Genomic DNA, 19,014 nt, shown 5'->3' with positions numbered 1-19,014 from the left:
GAAGCAGGGGCTGTTTTCACTTAAAGAAGCTCTGTGAATCAGAAATTTGCCCTGAGCACACCAGGAGGTGTTTGACAGCATCATATTAAGCAATGTCCCTGGGTGCAATATACTGAGAGCTGAGCCAGGGCACTCTGCCACTCATTCCAGATAAGTAGAGCCCTTTAACACCAGGGACTGTGAGGGGCTTGTTCCATGCACTCAATAAGATAAGCTGCCATCCGCGCTTCACAAGACACTCCTATCTGCCAAGCCGCTCTGAGAAAAACTGGGAGATGTGCAGCATGATTTAAAGCACATTACAAACTCCTACAAGCTGCAAACCTAAATGTGGGGGTCTTGTGAATCAAAAGTGAGGAAACACCAGAAGTGTGGGATCCTTCAGACAGAAGAGTGTTTATGCACAGCTCATAGATGTTAAACAGCTGTGAAGGAGATAACACAACAAGAAGGATAGAATTGTCAGTGCAAAACTCTAAAAAGTGGAAGAATCATTAAAAATTCTCCAAATAAAATGTATTTTCATGATCCCGAGCATCACAACTGTTAATACAGTTTAATTAGTACCTGAAAGGGAGAGGTGTCTTTTTATGCACACACTGCCACTAGAATGGACTCAAACTGATGGGACTGCTAATCAGAAAACAATTTATGTATCAATAAGGAAAGCATCCTGGCTATAATTGCTTATAGCAGTTGCCTAGGGGCTCTGATTTTCACCACCCATTGTGTTTTGTTTTGTTTTTGTTTTAAGTTGTCAAGATAAAGTCACATTTTTAATATGACATTTAAATTTGAGAAGAATTAGTCTTTCACTTTTTTGTTGGTCTTGTAAGATTTTTTTCAGGTGAGGAAAATCAGCAGTTGTGAACTGAGCTATTAGCAGCATTTGATCAAATTTCTAACTAATGCTAACATGTATGTGTGTATTCTGAGCATCCTAAACAATAAAGTTGCAGAAGCCAAACTAAAATCAATAGCACATAAGCAAAACCTATGCAATTATACCTGGGCTATACATAAGTTCTTTCCTTTCAGAAAAGTAGACTGTATGTCAAAAACTAATATTTAATAATATTTTGCTCTTAATTTTTTGGACTTTTGCATAAGAAAGAATGTCTCCAAAACAGTTTTTCCCAGCCTTTCTTTGGTAGTTTTGGCAACAAAAAGCCATGAGTTTAAACATTCTGGAAGGTTTCCCCATAAGGAATGTAATCATTACCTTTTTCTTCTGCACTAAATATAATAAGTATTTAAAACATTTTTTTTTCATTCATTTGCTGATAACCAGCCCATACAGAAGGCAAAACACCATAGAGTCTAGGAGGACAAGCTCATATTTGGAATTTTTGCTGTGTTTGAAGTGAAAATAAAAAGTGCTTCTACATAGTTTTCTTTTCTTTTCTTTTCTTTTCTTTTCTTTTCTTTTCTTTTCTTTTCTTTTCTTTTCTTTTCTTTTCTTTTCTTTTCTTTTCTTTTCTTTTCTTTTCTTTTCTTTTCTTTTCTTTTTTCTTTTCTTTTCTTTTCTTTTCTTTTCTTTTCTTTTCTTTTCTTTTCTTTTCTTTTCTTTTCTTTTCTTTTCTTTTCTTTTCTTTTCTTTTCTTTTCTTTTCTTTTCTTTTAAAAAAGTGGAAAAGAGAATTTGATATTCAGTTGCATGACAAACATAACTGAGAAAGGCTGCTGACCATCCTAATTTATCTGTTGTAATTCAAATCAGCAGATTACAGAAACTGAAATGTTAATTTTAATTCTTCCAATTTTTAAGGATGGAGTTAGACGATTTTTGTTTGTTTGTTTGTTTGTTTTTGTTACTGAATCAGTCTCTTCTACTGTCACATAAAACTTAACTTTCCTTTTTGATCCCAACTCTAACATAAGACAAACAGAACTTTGTCTCATTTTTTCTCATGTTTTGTTAAGGTGAATACAAGCTCTTGGCTTTGTAATTACCATCTCGCACTGAGATATCAACAAACTACACAAAAATATTCCATCTCTGCTTAGTTGTTGATTAAGTAATTTTGAGTTATTAATCAAAATAATTTCTGGTGAACAGATCCTGTTTTCTTCAAATCCATTGTTCCAGATTAAAAATCTATAATTCCAAAAACCAGGGGCAGGATATATTTAGTCATTGTTCCCAGGAGCTTTGTCCTTTTAGGGCTTTGGAAGTATTTAAATGGAGTTGTCATTAAGGAGAAGAATGTTATTCCTCAAACAGTCCACTTGGACATAGCTGACAAAGGGGAACAACTTGGGAGATTTCTGTAAAGTTTTGTTCAGGAGTCTTGCTTTTGTCAGTGTCACTGAAGCTGCTCAGAGGGTTGCCCAAAGTTTAACACCCGCATGAATCCAAAGCTTCACAAAATAACTGGATTGTGAGAGAAGGAATTTCAACAATGTAAAATTAAAACTTTCTCTTGACCTTTTTCTATTAAGCTGCGCTGTGAAGCAAGTATGATAAGAAACCAGCAGAGTCAAAACTTTTAGTATTAAACAGTGTGCCTACTCTGCTGTTCATTAGCATTACAATACAATCAGGTTCTTTATGAAGATCTTAGATATTGATTTCGTTTCCACTGTGTCCCACTGGATTTGAATTGTTGGCCTAAACAAACTGTGTGAACTTTAAAGGTACTAAATTTTAAATGACCTTTTTGTAGTATTTAGAGCCTCCATCTGTGTATACCCAGATAATGGGAGGGGAGACAAATCAATAGATTTCTTGAGGTGTCCCCCATCTCATAAATGATATAAGCAAATGTTTATCTTAGTGTTCCTTGAAATACTTATGCTCATGGAAACATTTTGATCACCTGTGTTGATGTGTTTTAAAGCTTGGCAGGAAAAAAGATTAAATGCTGAAGCAGATACAAAAGCAAGGGGCTGCATTGTCTTTCTCATGTAAGGATCTAAGAATTTTCTGTGTATCATTCTCTCGCTACACAAGACTAAGCTATGTGCATGCCTGCATGCTAGCACAAATTTTCAATTACATATAAAGAAAATCCAATCACACTGGAAAATGGTAGCTTATCCAAATAGCACTCATGGAATTAAGCACACGGGGAGCTGGGATTCACAGTAAAAATGAAGCCAGTGAATTTGCTACATACAGCTGACAGGACACTGACAAGAAGGCAATGTCCAGCTATTTCCAGTCCTCTTCTTTCTGTTTCAGTTACTCAGGCTTTGTGCCAGCTTGAAAAATCTCTGCTTATCAGTATTTATCTGTACCGCCGCATGGCCAATGACCTGCCACTAAGACCAGATTACACTAGTGCAAATGCACAGTGATGGACTCCCTTCCTAGTGCCTGGAGCTTTTGCCACCTCAGCAGGAAAAACAGAACAAAAAAATGGAATTGACAGCAGTCATGCAGTTTGTCTGTATGTTCTACTTGTTAGTGTGTCCCCCAGCCTTTTTACTTGCATGGAAATAGCTAATGAAGATGAAATGCCACTGACTTCCCTTATAGAGTTATTGATGTGCATTTCAATATTGTCTCCAACAGGTCACAAGTAGATTGTGTTACACAGCCTAAATAGTTCCCTTCTGTTGTGGCTGCACATGTCTTTCCTTCTTCTCTCTGTTTTCTTTTCTTTTTCTCCATCACTCTGGTTTTAACACATTGCTACACCTCTCTCATCCCACTCTTTCTTTAAATAATATCTTTCCAATTTCCAGTGCCATCTGAAATCAGAACAGGGAGCTGCTGGGGAACAGCCCATTTATGGAAAGAAAATCCAGAGCAGCCATGAACCGAGGCATACAGGAACAAGGACTCAGGCAGATGCAGGAATGGAAACTAATTTTAGTTATTCCATTGCAAGCTCATCACACTGTCAGTGTCACACTCTTCTTTATCTACCATATCACATCCAACAATTGCCTCATGCCACAGCTATCTCCTGACAGAGACAATTGTGGGCCATATTCGTAATAATTTTGTGTCTGTATTTTGGAAAATTTCAAATCATATGCTGGGATGCTTGCTAGAGTATATTAGCTTGCCTTACTCTCCTACTTCCCTAAAATGGCATATATGTCAGTAATGTCCTGATTAGAGAGCAGCTTTGAACCAAAACCCCTGCATTTATAGATTGAAGATGTGCTCAGCAGGAATTTTGAAAATTTCCAAACAAGATGTCTTATGTTGATTCAGTCTGAATGTTGACATTTGATCGAAGTGTTGTGATAGAGATACGTTATACCTCTTAACATCATGCAGTGGAAAAATATGTGGGCTTTTTTTAGATTTATCTGTGTTTTTAAGGGGTGATTAACATCACCAAAGGCAATGTTTTTTGTTTGTTTGTTTGTTTGTTTGTTTGTTTCCATTAAAACACATCCTTTCTCCTTTATTAATGCTGTATTACTTAATGGGCAAAAGAAGTCATGTGTTTGAGAATGAGAACCCTCTTTGTCATTTAGAAAAGACTCTCAGGCTTATTTTTTTCTCAAAGGTTCTAGCACAGAAACAAAATGCCCCTTGTGCTATAATGCAAATCTTGCAAGAGCAAGTTGGGGAGGACCAGGGGGTATTTTCTTGTGGCAGAGCAGGGCATTGCATTTTGAATTCCAGAAATGGAGGCACGATTGATGACTCAAAGTTGTTTGAAAAATTTTCTTCTATGAAACAAGGATACATCCATTTTGTTATCCTCTCCTTCTTTCTTCTTTATATACAGTATACATTCTTGCATGACAGATTTATTTTTTCTTATGTATTATACATGCAAAAATGGAAATGTTCCATGACAAATAAACTTGAAGCTTAAATGAAAACTGTAAAGCTGCTCAAGGTCATAGGATACTGGAAATGTCCAATACTTGTTTGTTTTCCTGTGTCTACAGCCCTCAATATGGGGATTTGAAATTACAGTTTAAAGATCTATAAGAAAAGTCCCTAAAAGACCATACTGGTTGCAAAGCCTTCCCTTGTGAAATCTGAAATAAAAAGCTCTTACCTCCATATTCCAGCCCAAATTTTACCTGTGATATTTATATTCATTTATAAGCACAGCAGGAAATATCTTAATATCCTTCCCCTATCCAATAGATGATTTATTTAACCAGGTATTTTTTCATCAAGTATCTCTCTTCACATACTACCAAACAAACAAAGTAACTAAAGAGTAATCCTTAAGGAATATTTGGTTTTCAGCAATGCTCCTATATTTATACCACAATCAATTACATTCCTTTCCTCTACTGAAAACTTAATCTCTTTGGGTTTTCTTTTATATGTTTTCTGAGTGGTCTTTTCAATAGAATCTATTCAAAAAAAGAATCAGGGAGAAGGAGTAAACATAGAAAAACAAAACAAAACAAACAAAAAAACAACAGATTTATTCATGTTCAAAAAAACTTAACATCAAATAAAATTGGATTGCAAATCTTATGAAAATTTGTTAAGTTATGCATTACTGAACCAAAATCCAGTTGACTGAGTTTACACGTGGAAAAATTACATGTGACATCTTGTAACTAATTGGCAAGCTTTCTGTTTATTCACTGAGGAACCATTTAAGTCACAAAAGCCCAGGACACGTAAGCAAACATTAAACACTTTCTCTTGGAAAAAGTTCCACATCCCAACACTTTCTGAGTGTGTTAGTGAGAGCAGGTTTTTCTCCATGCTGAAAATCAGACTAAGGAAGGGTAAAGATGCTTAAAAACCACTTCACATTCTTTTTTCCCAACTTCCTCTTACTCAGAGGAGCATCACACCATTTCAGTCATGGTGTATCGTCAGCCTTGGCACTTCGTAAAGCTCTGCTTCACTTTCTAGGCTTTCAGCGCTGAGCTTGCTTCACACATTCCTGTTCAAACCCCTGCTCTTCTGCTGCCTCTTGACAGAAGAAGCCATAGAGGCATCAGCTTGGAGGGAGCTGCATGGTGCCTGAGATTAGAGTCTATTTTGGAGACCTACAATCTTCAGGACTGACCCTTTCGACAGCTGAGCTGTTCCCAGGAGTTGCTGCATAGCCTTGGCTACCACGGTGTCAACCGCGCTCACGTTCTTGCCTGAGCTGTGAATGGCACTCACATAGCACTGTGAGTGTGAATGGCCCTCTCTCTGCTGATCTCCTCCAGGCCTCATGGCATGAGAATGGAGAGTGTCCAATCTACAGTGCCATCTTCACCAGCAGCCAGCTCGAACAGGAAGGGCGAGACATAAATTAAACGATGCCATAGTTGCACTGAATATTGTTCTTAGCCTATTGCAAAGGCTAAGATTTCCATTAGCTACATTTTCCCACGTACTACTTCAAATTCTCTGGGGAAAAGAACCCAAATTTCCTAGGAATGAAGGCCAAGAAACCTTTCTGAAATGGGGTCATCAGTTTTGCTGCAAAATTTTAAAACAATTATACAGTAATACCTATTAATGTTCTCTCTCTCCATCTACCTCAGTTAATCTGTTTAGCATAGATTTCTTGAGGGTAGTTTCCTTTTCAGGATACTTATTGTACAAGTAAATTGTACATGTAAAAAAAAAGACCAAACCTCTTAATTTCAGTGACATGAAATAAAGCCATTCTGTTAAGTATTTCAACTGGGAGAAAAAAAATAAAAAAAATTAAAAAAAAAAAAAATTAAAAAAAAATCATGTTAAATTAATCAGCCTAAAACCTAGGGAAACAGGAAGCTGCTCTTCTATCAGATGTACTCTATGGGTTCTCCTCATTTGGCAGATCCCCAGCAGGGTCTAAATTGAATAAGCTAAGAAACTCAGTGAAAGCTGACTTGTATATAACACAGCAGGCTGCATTGCCTTTCAGTATGCTATTGTTCAAGGAGTTATCAAAACAAGAGTGGAAATGCAAAGACAGCTGGAATGTCTGAGCAGTGATAACGCTTCTCATGAGCCACTGAATCAAGATGACATATTTGTGGGTTAAGGAATTTATGTCAGATCACTATGTGCACAATACATTTTACTTACATATTTATATCTACAGGGTGTGAACTTACAGATTCACAGAAAATGTCTGGACTTAGTAAGGCTTAGAGAGGTCAGTAGCCCAGCCTCTGCTCCAAGGCAGTGTCAGCTCTGCTTATGTCACTGCCAGAGCAGTTACAGTAACGTTCATTTTTGTCACCCAGCAAACCAAAGCTGTACAGCAGGCTGTTTTAAACTGTAGGAAAGTGGAGTGAACATAGAAAAACTCATCTGGCTGTAGAATTGTTCAATTAACAGAATAACAGAAAGGAGACTTTGACTTAATGCATGCCTAAGGCTCACTCCTCAGAATCATCAGTGTGATTCAACCTTTAGCTCTAAAGCTCACAGAAAACTCAAAACCCTCCAAATTGAGCCCTATAATGCTGTAGATCCCAATGCCTACAAGCTCTGAAAGGCATATCTCTGCTTGCTGTTGCCTATGCATTCAAGCTGTTATTCATGCTTGTCTGAGAAGGAAAACCAGATATGAGAAAGCACGAAGGATAAGGCCATGTGCTGTGAAGTGCTAAGAAGATTCAGCACCTGTTGCCTTCTACCAAGCAGGAGCTCCTACAAAATGCTTACACCCTTCATGGAAAAATATATACTATTATATATACAAAGTCAGTGCATTTCTGAAATTAATATTTACGTATAAAAAGCACCTTTTGAAACCACTTTCCTAGGTACTATTGCTTTCATAGCAAATGTACTACCTGTTCACCTGCCTATGACAAGCCATCTCAGAGATCTCCTGATCTCCTTTTACAGTAGCCAGTTACGGTACTGAAGAAAAGAGTTAGGGCTGTATTCCCTGACTCTTTTCTCACAGTTTTCATTGTTAATCTCCCTTCCTACAGCCATATGGACTTTAGCTCAGCATAGTCAGGTGATGAATCACAAGCAAGAAGGCTGTGCTTTTCTTTTTAAGTTAATTAACGTAACTGACATCAACTCAGCTCCAAAATTTCCCTAAGTTTTTCTGTGCTTATCTCTAGAAAGCCACAATATTCAGAGAAAGTCTTTGATAAGGCTGAAGAGGATTTATCGATAAGCTTGTACATATAACCAAGAAATCCACACTGGGCTCTAAATTAATCTTCCTAAGCTCAAATATAAACTTCCAATGCAGCTAAGCAGTAACAGGGACCTTGATAATGTGTTTTGGTTTTACTATCAAGTTTCGCGTGCCTAGAAGGAGAAAAGCTGAATAAAGCAAGGTTAAAAGGCCTAGCAGATGTACCTGACATCAATACCATACATGACTTTGACAATGATATTAATATTTATGAAAAAAAAAAAAATAATAGAGAGTATTACTTTAAATAAGCATGGCTTGAGTATCATTCTAAGTAAGTCAGCTGGAGTTGTGGCCATTTCTGCCAGTGATAGATTTGGGCTACTGAAGAAAGAAGAAAGTTGCAGAGATGGGGTAGCAAATCACTGGACATGCTTAGCCAGAATGGAAAAGCAGAGTCCAGAAAAATCAACAAATCAGCTTAGGTTTACTCTTTGGTAAAGCTCTTATTGGCAGCAAAACTTTGCAGTGGTAATGAGAAGAAATGTCTCTTCACCTTGAAGATGTCTACTAGATAGGAACTGAGCTCAGGCCCTGTAGCCAAAACAAGACCACTTTGAAAAAGTCTGAACAATGAAGTGATTTAAATGGTCGATTTTATATAACAACTTGCTCAAGAAAACATACATGTTCTTTATATGTACGATGCTCACATTTTGTTGAAATTTGCACATTAGCCACTAAAAAACTTTAGCACACCTTTTTGGCAAAAAAGGTGTGTTTGTGCTTTTCCAGATACCCCACATTGTACTTCTGAGCTATTTGAAGTCATGCAAAGGTGAATAATTAAGCCACTAGTCTGTTGGCCTTTGTGCATTTTCAATAGTTTTTGGACAGTGTTGTGACTAAATAAAAGGTAACTGTAACCTATAACCTCCCAAGTCAAATATGTAAGATGTGAAAGGAAGAACAGATTTTCTTTACTTTCTCTGTTTCTGAGCATTTATATGGCACATGGCACTGAGCACTAGCATTCAACCAATGGTAATGTTCAGATCAGGAAAGAGTGTTTTATAGCAAAAATAAGCATATTTGCTGGAAATAAAATAAATAAAATAAAATAAAATAAAATAAAATAAAATAAATAAAATAAAATAAAATAAAATAAAATAAAATAAAATAAAATAAAATAAAATAAAATAAAATAAAATAAAATAAAATATGAAATAAAATAAAAGTCCTTTATCACTAAACAACACAGTGCCTTATGCATGCAATATGGTGCCTGCATATAAAAAGAGGGCTCAGTTTTACAGGCCATACTCTGATCTTCCCTGACTCATATTTACTGTCTTCAAAGTGCTTCTCCCAGTGAAGCCCTTGCAAAGCACAGCTTTATAGCTGCAATATGAGAAACCCTCCTCACCTAAATATCTTGAGCTCACATGCTTCTCTGCATTCAGGGCCTTGTGACCCCAGAGTTGCTGTAGTACCAGCAGCTCCCCTCCTGTGCTGCAAACGCACAGAAGAATGGACCTTTTCCCAGAGAAGTTCCTTTAGAACTGAAATTTTAAAACTTATTTTTATATTAGTTTTTAAAAAGCTAGATTTGTTACCTTAAAGGAGCTATTCTTTGCCCTTGGTGCAAAATTCATAGGTTTCAGTAGAGGCTCTGTAGAATTAACGTTAGCTTGAAATCTGTGTGGATGAAATTGTTCATGCGCGCCAAAGGAAGTCAGCTACCAGGAGGCAGAAAGTAAGGGCAGTTCCTCTCCGAGGAGAAACTTGTCCTATCTCTTAGTGTCCTAGCGCAAATGTTTACAAAACGCTCATTAAGGGAAAGGGGATTGCAAGATAGCAACAAATCTGGTGAACAGCTTACACTACATGAGATAAGAGAGGCAAGGCGACCATAGAAGAGAGCAAGCCATATCCAATTACTGAGACCTGGTTTTGGGGAGGGGGAAGGGGGAGAGAGAGGACGGATCACAAGTTTCAAGACAAGAGCTTCCAAACTTGTCATCTCCCTGTGACACATGCGGCGTATAACCCAGGGGATAAAACCGCCACTTAGCCCACACGAGAGCTAGAGCTTGTTGAGTGTGGTTGGAGACTAGAGTGAAGCCAAAGTCATGGATTCTGTAGTCCTCCAGCTGTGGGCTGTCCTCTGTCTTTTGGTTCACCTTGCTGCTTGCAGTCCCATCCTGAGCTTGGAGCACTCTTCCCTGGAGGAAGACGTGCCTCTTTTTGATGAGATCCTCTCCGAGCAGGATGGTGTTGATTTCAACACGCTGCTTCAGAATATGAAGAATGAGTTCCTGAAGACATTGAACCTCTCTGACATTCCCCTGCATGAAACAGCCAAGGTGGACCCACCAGAGTACATGCTAGAGCTGTACAACAAGTTTGCCACTGATAGGACATCTATGCCATCCGCAAATATTATTAGGAGCTTCAAAAATGAAGGTAAGATATGTGCATCTCTAGAGGAAACAAATAGAAATAAGCACCCTTGTAGTCAACATGAAATGTATTTACCAGGCTTTGAGCAGGAACTGCACTAAGGGGAAAAATTGCCATTCCGTGAGGCCACCATCGGAAATAGACAACTAATACTGTATGTACCAATGTAAGCCAGATACTACTTGCTGCAAGGTAGATCCCTTGTCCTTTGCTTTTGAGATTGTAAAGTTTGGGGGAAGAAGATGTTCCTTTAGTGTTTCTATAGCACTAACCATAATTTGGGTACATTTTCATTATCCCTAGAATGACACCCATCTTTTGCAATTATCTGCCTGATTTTCAACTGGATACCTTCATTAATATTTGAAATTAAGGCAATAAATTGTTTTACACACTATTCAAATGTGCAGTATTTTCATATTTAGAGCGTAACCAAATATGGCTTTCTGTTAATATCCTCTCGTGATTGATCTTCACAGGATTCATCATGATTTCTTCCTTTGACATCTGAGCATAGTTCAGAAAACATACATGAAGCAGAATTTTGGATAACGCTTAAGTTTTACTTTAGGGAAGCGGGATATTTTCTATTAATAAATAAATAAATAAATGTTTCTGCTTCAGCATCTCCCCTCAGTTCAGCAAGGTCAAGATAACGTTTCAGTGCTGACATTCAGTAACTTGTCAATAGCTATTTGCATCATAACAGGTTTTACAGGTAAAAATGTTTTTTCAGCTAACTATTTCCAAATACCAGTTATTCCATTTGGCTTAAAGCACAAGTGTTTTAATTATTTTTAACTACTTAGAGATATATGCAACTATTCAAACTGTCATGGGAGTTCTCTCCTACTTCACCAGTGTAATTAATGAAGTATATCAGGTAATATAGTTGGGTTTTTGTTTGTTTGTTTGTTTCTAATATTTGCAATTTAAAAATAGTGAAGTATAAGGAGAGGCGGTGCACAAGTTATTTCAGTTTGGCAACACAGATGCGAGGAGAAAATCAGCTCTGTTCTACTCTGTTCTGTCATTCTGCCAGGCCCAAACACTCCTTATTGGCAACATGTTTATGGTTCGTAGAGGCACTGCATTGTGGTTTAAATCTTCTTTATGTATTCTTTTCTCCATTGTGGAGGAATTTATTGAAGGATTAATGGCACACCAGTAACACCCACTGGTGAACGTTTATTCCTTGCAAGAGCTGTGCCTGTCGCTTTGCATCAGCATAAATGCAGATATATGCTGGAATGCCTATTGTTCTTTTCTCATTTTGCATTATTCAGAAGAAATAAATGTGATAAAATTTGGCAAGTAAACTATGCTGAACAATAAAATACAATGTGGTTTAGTGATATAAATCTGAAATTATTCCAGTGGCAAGACCAAAATTCTTTCTGATTCACAGCACTGAAAACTCTACAGACTGACCTTTTCTCGAGTAATACAGGTAGTGGTTCACAGTTCTGTGCCTTTCTGTAAGCATCACGTTCAACGCCTTTTTCATCGTTGCAAAAGTTCTGTACAGACAGAGTAAAGTTAGTGTAACTGTCTGTCATTTCATTTTTTCTCCCACCTCTTACGATCCAAAACAGCAAGATGCAAAGTGAGGCTTCTGATGTTAAAACAGATTCATAAGCACATGAATTAAGGTAGTGATGCAATTAATGCGCATGTATTTTTTTTTTTTTTCTATCTTGAAAGTCTGCGAAACTGGGAACAATTCTTTCATGTCAAAATAACTTTTTTTTTGATAGAGAAACAAATTACTTGTAGTGGTCAAGACAATAGAAATGGATTATCCCATGGAATTTTTTGTTCACCTGCTTACTGAAAACTGGCAGTAATGGTATTTTCATTACTATTCATTGATTCCTATATTAAATTTGTTATTGTTATAAAGGTGTTATAACATATTGCATGGCTGGAAGTAGTTCTTTGTTTTAACCCATGCATAATGTCTCCATTGCAAATGGGGCTGTAATATTCTATCTGTTCTTAAAACTTAAGGGAAATTTTAAGGAAAATTTTTCTTTTCCTATGGACTCCAGATCACTCTTCCTGATCCTACTATTGGTAACAATAAGGTATTTCATCCCATGGGCTTTTTAGTTAAAGTGCAAAGTCACATTCTGACTTACACATGAACACTTTTCTTGCCCTGCTAGTGCTTACCCATGTTCTTACATGTGGGGTAGCCTTTCCCTCCATCCTAGTGACTTGCTTGTGCTCATTTTCTGTATAGTCAGGTGGCATTTCTCCACCCCGTAGTCATCTGTAATGACTTTTTGCTTTAGTATGCCAAGGTCAAGGAAATCCCGACAATTACTCCATTTCTTCCAGTATAGAGATTAAAGCTAAGCATTCCTGTGCTTGAATAGCATTACTTTCAGCTCTCCTACCCTGTGTAATGTGTTCCTACCCTGGTGCAGTGCAGAGTGTATCGGCTCCCAGCATATCAATAAACAGGTAGAGAGATGCAATCAGAATGGCACCTTTTTTTTCTTTTTTTTAATGGATGGATGGATGGATGGATGGATGGATGGATGGATGGATGGATGGATGGATGGAAAGAAAGGAAGAAAGAAAGAAAGAAAGAAAGAAAGAAAGAAAGAAAGAAAGAAAGAAAGAAAGAAAGAAAGAAAGAAAGAAAGAAAGAAAGAAAGGAAGGAAGGAAGGAAGGAAGGAAGGAAGGAAGGAAGGAAGGAAGGAAGGAAGGAAGGAAGGAAGGAAGGAAGGAAGGAAGGAAGGAAGGAAGGAAGGAAGGAAGGAAGGAAGGAAGGAAGGAAGGAAGGAAGGAAGGAAGGAAAAAAGGAAAAGAAAAAAGAAAAAGGCAGGTGCCTCAAAACCTTCTTCATGTCAGTAGGACAGCTCATGTGCTTAAGTTAACTGCTTGCTTAATTGCACTGATGGAGCATGGCCAATACTTGCAGATTCATCAGTGTCCCTTTTCTACAAACATCAAAACTGGAGAAATCAGACATGAAGATAGTAGTAGATCACAATCAGTTTGCCTCTGCAGAAATGTTACGCATAGAGTCTATGTCCTAATCTGTCTTCTGAGTTACAAGTAGACAGCATAGTAATTCAGCAACAAATACATAGTCGTTAGCTAAGATTTGGGCATTGCATGAAGAAATGCATATTGCCTATGTATAAACAAACAACACAGATAGGACAGACAGTCTGAATGACAAGCAGATATTATGTTCTTCTTATATGTGTTATTAACTAAAGCTGCCAAAAGTGCCTGACTCAGTACAGCTGTTTGACTTTGCTCACTTGAAACCCATTGAGTCTGAAGCAGGATTTCTGTTGATTGGCAGCTCACTTTGGGTGTTTGCTGCCTGTTCTTCCTAACCAGGAGCCTTTACAGTTTCCCAAGAGACTTTTCCCCCCTTTGTGATTGTCTCTCTCCATTGGTGAGGGATGTTTCAGTGGAAGGGAATAGTTGCTAGCATGGAAACTTTAAGCAGACCAAGACACAGCGTGCTGTTCTTGCATATGCAGCTTATCTGTCTCATGTTCATTCCAGTGCCATATCCTTCTTCCCTTCTCTTACACTGGCTGTTTTTCCTCATTTGTTAAGCAAGTACCACAACAACCTAGAATTGGTATCATTTCAGTATTAGGCAACACATTTTTAACATGTATTCTCTCCAGGTGACAAGGAAGTCCCTGGGAGACATGGTAGCAGAAAAAAAATCTTTAAATCCAGGTTTATGGTCTTTATCATATCTACAATCTCTCTGTCTTTAGACTTGTAGAATGAAGTTGGCCTTTTTTCCAAGTACAGTTTTGGGAAATGATGAAAAAATACTCACATGAAATTATTTCAGTGAAACCCAGCAAGGCAAAATCTGTCAGATGAACTTCAGTGCGTGTGTTACTGGATGTATTGACTTTTCTAAAATGCATGATCTTTGTCATTTCCAGATCCGTCTTCCCACCCAATTGGTATTACAGGAGTTCGGAAATACCCCCTTCTATTCAATGTGTCCATCCCTCACCATGAAGAAATCACCATGGCAGAGCTGAGGCTCTACACCTTGGTAGAACGGGACCAAATGCTCTATGATGGGCTCGACCGAAAGGTCACAATTTTTGAAGTTCTGGAAAACGGCCGTATGGGGGTAGGAGAAGAAAGAAAGATAGTGGCGCTGGCATCCAGACAGATCTATGGCACAAGCAGTGAGTGGGAGAGCTTTGAGGTCACTGAAGCCATCAGGCGCTGGCGAAGGGCAGGGCTGACCACGCACCGACTGGAAGTTCATATTGAGAGCAGGGAAGGGGAGGAGCAGAATGGAGAGGGGAAACTTGATATTGACATAAACTCTGAGGCTAAGCATGTGCCCCTGTTGATTGTGTTCTCTGATGACCAAAGCAATGACAAAAAAGAGGAGAAGCAAGAGTTGAACGAAATGATAGATCACGAGCAGCTCCTGGACTTGGAGAACCTGGAGGTTGGTAATTTCCATGGCCACCCTGGTGAGGAGGCACTGCTCCAGATGCGTTCCAACATCATATATGACTCTACTGCCCGAATCCGGAGGAACGCAAAAGGCAACTACTGCAAAAAGACTCCACTCTACATAGATTTCAAGGAGATTGGCTGGGATTCCTGGATCATCGCTCCAGCGGGATATGAAGCTTATGAGTGCCATGGAGTATGCGCCTACCCTTTGACAGAGCATGTCACACCAACAAAACATGCCATTGTCCAGACTTTAGTTCACTTAAAGAATCCCCAGAAAGCATCCAAGGCCTGCTGCGTGCCCACCAAACTTGATCCTATCTCTATTCTCTACCTAGATGCAGGGGTTGTCACCTACAAGTTCAAATATGAAGGCATGGTGGTATCAGAGTGTGGCTGCAGATAGTAGCAGGGAACACATGCATAGGGGAGTGCACAGGGGAAGTATTTAATGATTCAGTCTGTAAATTTGTACATTTCAGATTTCTTATTTAATAAGGTTATTTAATGAGGCATGTACAGATAATTGTATGTTTCCTGTCATGGGGAATTGGCAAGTCATATGACTGTAGGAAATGTATATTTTGTTCCATTGCTTGCTTCTTGCTGTTCTTTGCTGCCCAAATTATGGCCAAGTTTCTCTTCATATCAGAGCACAGTGCAGATCACTGGGTTGTTTGGGTAGGCTCTTCACACCAGAAGGGGCACATTCAAATTCACAGAAATAAAGGCATATTTTTGTACTTTGTAAATATTGATTGGCATCTATAGAGTTTTCCAGAGCTGCTAAAATCATGGACAATACACTCCTAAATTTTTATTTGTGTGTAAAATCTTTATAAGGATCTTTATATGACCAGATTTTTCATTGAAAATTTATCTGTATAGATCTTACCTGATAAAACACATGCTCCTAAATCACTAAGGAACAAGACTTTAGACTTTTTTCTTTTTTTCTTAATCCTTTCTGTAATCTTTCCCTGTCTCAGTTAAAAGTAAAAGATCAAGGCAGGGATGATTTGGCATTTGGAGCAAAAGGGAACCATTCCTTTTCCCATCTTTCTTACTAAAGCAATGAGCCCAGGAGCAATGCCAGGTGTCTACAGTGCTCTGAAATGCAATGGCAAGAAATTCCCCCTGTGCATGTTTATTACAAAAGCACCCTGTGTAAAGCAGCACTGGCTTAGTTCCTTTAGCCATGTGCTGTCCCTCAAGGGTCAGAGCTTTTGGTGGCAGAAATAAGAGCAGTAAATCTCTTGAATCCTTGAAATTGTACCAGTTTATACCAGTTACGAAACTAGTCCCCCCACCCAGTCCAATAAGCTACATACAACAAAACATCTATTTAATTCAATTCAAATGGCCAAGTAGTATTGCACTGAGTCTGCACAAAGCTAGACAGAAAAGGAAACCCCTTTGCACCAGCTAGATAGAGAGGATATTTCCTTTATGTATGTGCTGAATTTGTCAATTCATAAAGGTATTGCCCCTTCCTCCCCCCCCAAACTATATATGATGGAGTCACATGCCATGTTTCCTGCAGTCTTCTGCAACAAATCCTGTTGATAAGAAGGTGTCGGAGCTGAGAAACAATAGACCCGTCACTTTATTTATACTAAGCTGCAAATTTGTCAGATTCTTGGGAAAGTGTAAGTGACGCTGACTCTTTTAGCCTGTACCAGAGCCTACTGTACTGTCCCTGCATCTGTTTTACACTTTTAAGGGAAAGTTATCTTCACTGGAGGTGATAAAGGCCTTTGAAAGACTCACTATAGCACTTCATGGGAATGAACACAAAAGACATTATCATGCACCAACTAAAAACAATTTTCTGGTTTTCACACATACCTGTTTTCACACATACTCTTCTGTGCTTTCCATAATTTATTGACCTATTTATTGACTGCCTGCCTTTGTAATATAATGTAGAATACAAAATGTTTTATTTTTGTGCTTGTATGTAATCCCACTTGGATAAAAACCTTGTGCCGATACTATTGTGCATGTAATCTCTTTATTGAGTTGTGCTGCACAGAGATTGCAGTTGCTGATTTTTTTCTGCCTTAGATATCTCTAAATACTGTATACCACAGTTATCTCTCTTGCTTACAGAAGTGTTCGCTGCAATAATTTAAACAGCATTCTGGAGCATGTATGGTGTTGTTCAGTGTATAACAACTCTTGCAGTGGTGTCATTGCTTTAAGTGGTCAGCTATGTAGTTTATTGTAGAGTTATGCAGACTCCACTCTTGTGCTGCATGGTTCCAGATAGCGAGCTGTGCCATGAGGCTATATTACTTTACACCTGCTCAGGATCTCACCCTGCAAGTGGCTGACACTGCTCACAGACCTTTCCCCTGAGCTACCATGCAATCTTAGTCTGTAGTCAATGGTATGTTAAAAGAATTCGTAAGAGGTGTGATATTTTGCTCTGCTGACATGAACTGCTGCAGCCAACGGCTAAGTGTCACCACACAGAACCTTTTAAAACTATCCACAATTCCTATGAAGCCATTTGCCAAGACAAACCATTCGCCTTGTTAGGAGTGATAATCCAGCATTAGGGAGATAATCCGACATTTGCTTTTATCATCCCTTTTCTGCAACTGTTCCTGTGGCAGTGATCTGGCCAGCGTGCTTTTGTACTGCTGTCCTTTAACATTTCTAATAAGTATTTCATAATTTCATAATAATTATTAATAATTATTTCATAATTTCATAATAATAAGTAACCCACTCTAATCACCCACAATCACTCTAAATTTCCCTGTGACCACATAGCAAATCAGAGTGGCTGCTTTCACACTCTTTTATTGTCACAGATGTTTTGTAACAGAGTAGATGGGATGCAGAGTATTATGGTAGGGTGCAAATATGGGTAGGCATGGAGTTTTATCAGTAAGGAAACCTGCATGTATGAATGTAGAAATATCTAATGTACGTATTTAGTATTAGGTGTCAGCCAGCTTTTTAGTATTAGTAACTTTTCTTTATAATGAAACAATGATCAAAGGGGATTTTAGCCAGACTTTGTGAAGAAATGCAGTAAAGCATGAGCAGTAAAACAAGAATATCCTATAGTGCTATTTCAGGAGAAAACCAAGCATCTCTTGAATCCTTCAGTTGTGATTAGAGTTTAGTCTTGGGTTCCTACTCTTAAATCAACACACATGATGCCTCCAGGAGAGCACAAACTTTAAGACATCTCACTCATTTCTGGGCCTTTGAAGAAATCATTACATCTGTGTCTCCTGTGCAAATGCAGCACCAATGCCAGATTTCAAGAAGCGCTTGGAAATCTGAGGTTCCCTTAAATGATCCATATCTCTTAGCTCTCTGCACACAGACTAAACCTTCCTCAAGTAAATTTCTTCTCAAAACTGTCTTGCATTATCACTTCCTTGGCTACAGTTCCTATGACTGCTGTGCCCTGCCTGGGTGATAGAAGATACCAATTCCCAGCTTTCTTGGCAGTTCAGCACAGATTTTTCTGTCCTGGCCCTGCCAGACCCCTTGCTTTGGGCAGATGGGCTGTTTGGTACAGCTGGCAGAGCCTGAGCAGAAGGGTCAGAGCCCCATGCTGTTCTGGCAGGGAAGCAGGGCATCACTTCTCCCCACAGTGCTGCTTGCAGGAGCAGCAGCCTGGCAGTGGCTTATGCTGGCACAGGCCACCACAACACTGCTCATCACCTTCCCTGGCACATACACCAGCCTTGTCCCCCTTGCAAGGAGGGTTTTATTCTACTTCTAAGGCCCTTACCTTCTCCTTTAGGCTTTGTAGAGCAAATGTACCAAACTCCAAAATTAAGATTGCAAATAAACCTTAACACACTCTGGTCTGTGAAGAGAAAGCCTCTATAGTTGCAGGCTTTCAAGCAGCTTCAAATCTTTGCTGCTTCCATTTGCAAGTGCCAAAATATAAGTCTCAGTAGGAAAAAAAAAAAAAAAAAAAAAAGGTATCATGGACAGCTTTGGAGCTAAAAGCATGAGGATCAGCCTCCCCAAAAATGAGAAAATGAGGTCACTTAGGAAAAATCATCTCCCAAAACAACCATCATCCAAAACTGCAGCCAAAACCTAAGTCTATCTTCTTCTCCCAAGCTCC

At 38.6% G+C, this 19,014-nt stretch overlaps 1 protein-coding gene across 1 annotated transcript; it reads left to right on the top strand.

The window, feature by feature from the left end:
- Positions 1-9,984: 9,984 nt before the first annotated feature.
- Positions 9,985-16,903, top strand: BMP10 (bone morphogenetic protein 10). The gene is made up of 2 exons (XM_038167140.2): positions 9,985-10,438; positions 14,372-16,903. Exons 1-2 carry the CDS (start codon positions 10,105-10,107, stop codon positions 15,313-15,315), a joined length of 1,278 nt encoding a protein of 425 aa, XP_038023068.1. The 5' UTR covers positions 9,985-10,104; the 3' UTR covers positions 15,316-16,903.
- The last annotated feature ends 2,111 nt before the right edge of the window (positions 16,904-19,014 follow it).

The sequence above is a fragment of the Anas platyrhynchos genome, chromosome 23 (assembly GCF_047663525.1).
Source record: "Anas platyrhynchos isolate ZD024472 breed Pekin duck chromosome 23, IASCAAS_PekinDuck_T2T, whole genome shotgun sequence".
Lineage (NCBI taxonomy): Eukaryota > Metazoa > Chordata > Aves > Anseriformes > Anatidae > Anas > Anas platyrhynchos.
The sequence above is the reverse complement of the archived record's forward strand: the minus strand, read 5'-3'. Positions and strand labels throughout refer to the sequence as shown.

Bases quoted from the DNA above. Each gene is read 5' to 3' on its own strand.
- BMP10 (XM_038167140.2), top strand. From the start codon at position 10,105: ATGGATTCTGTAGTCCTCCAGCTGTGGGCTGTCCTCTGTCTTTTGGTT. The intron at 10,439-14,371 runs GTAAGATATGTG...TGTCATTTCCAG, and splicing joins TAGGAGCTTCAAAAATGAAG to ATCCGTCTTCCCACCCAATT.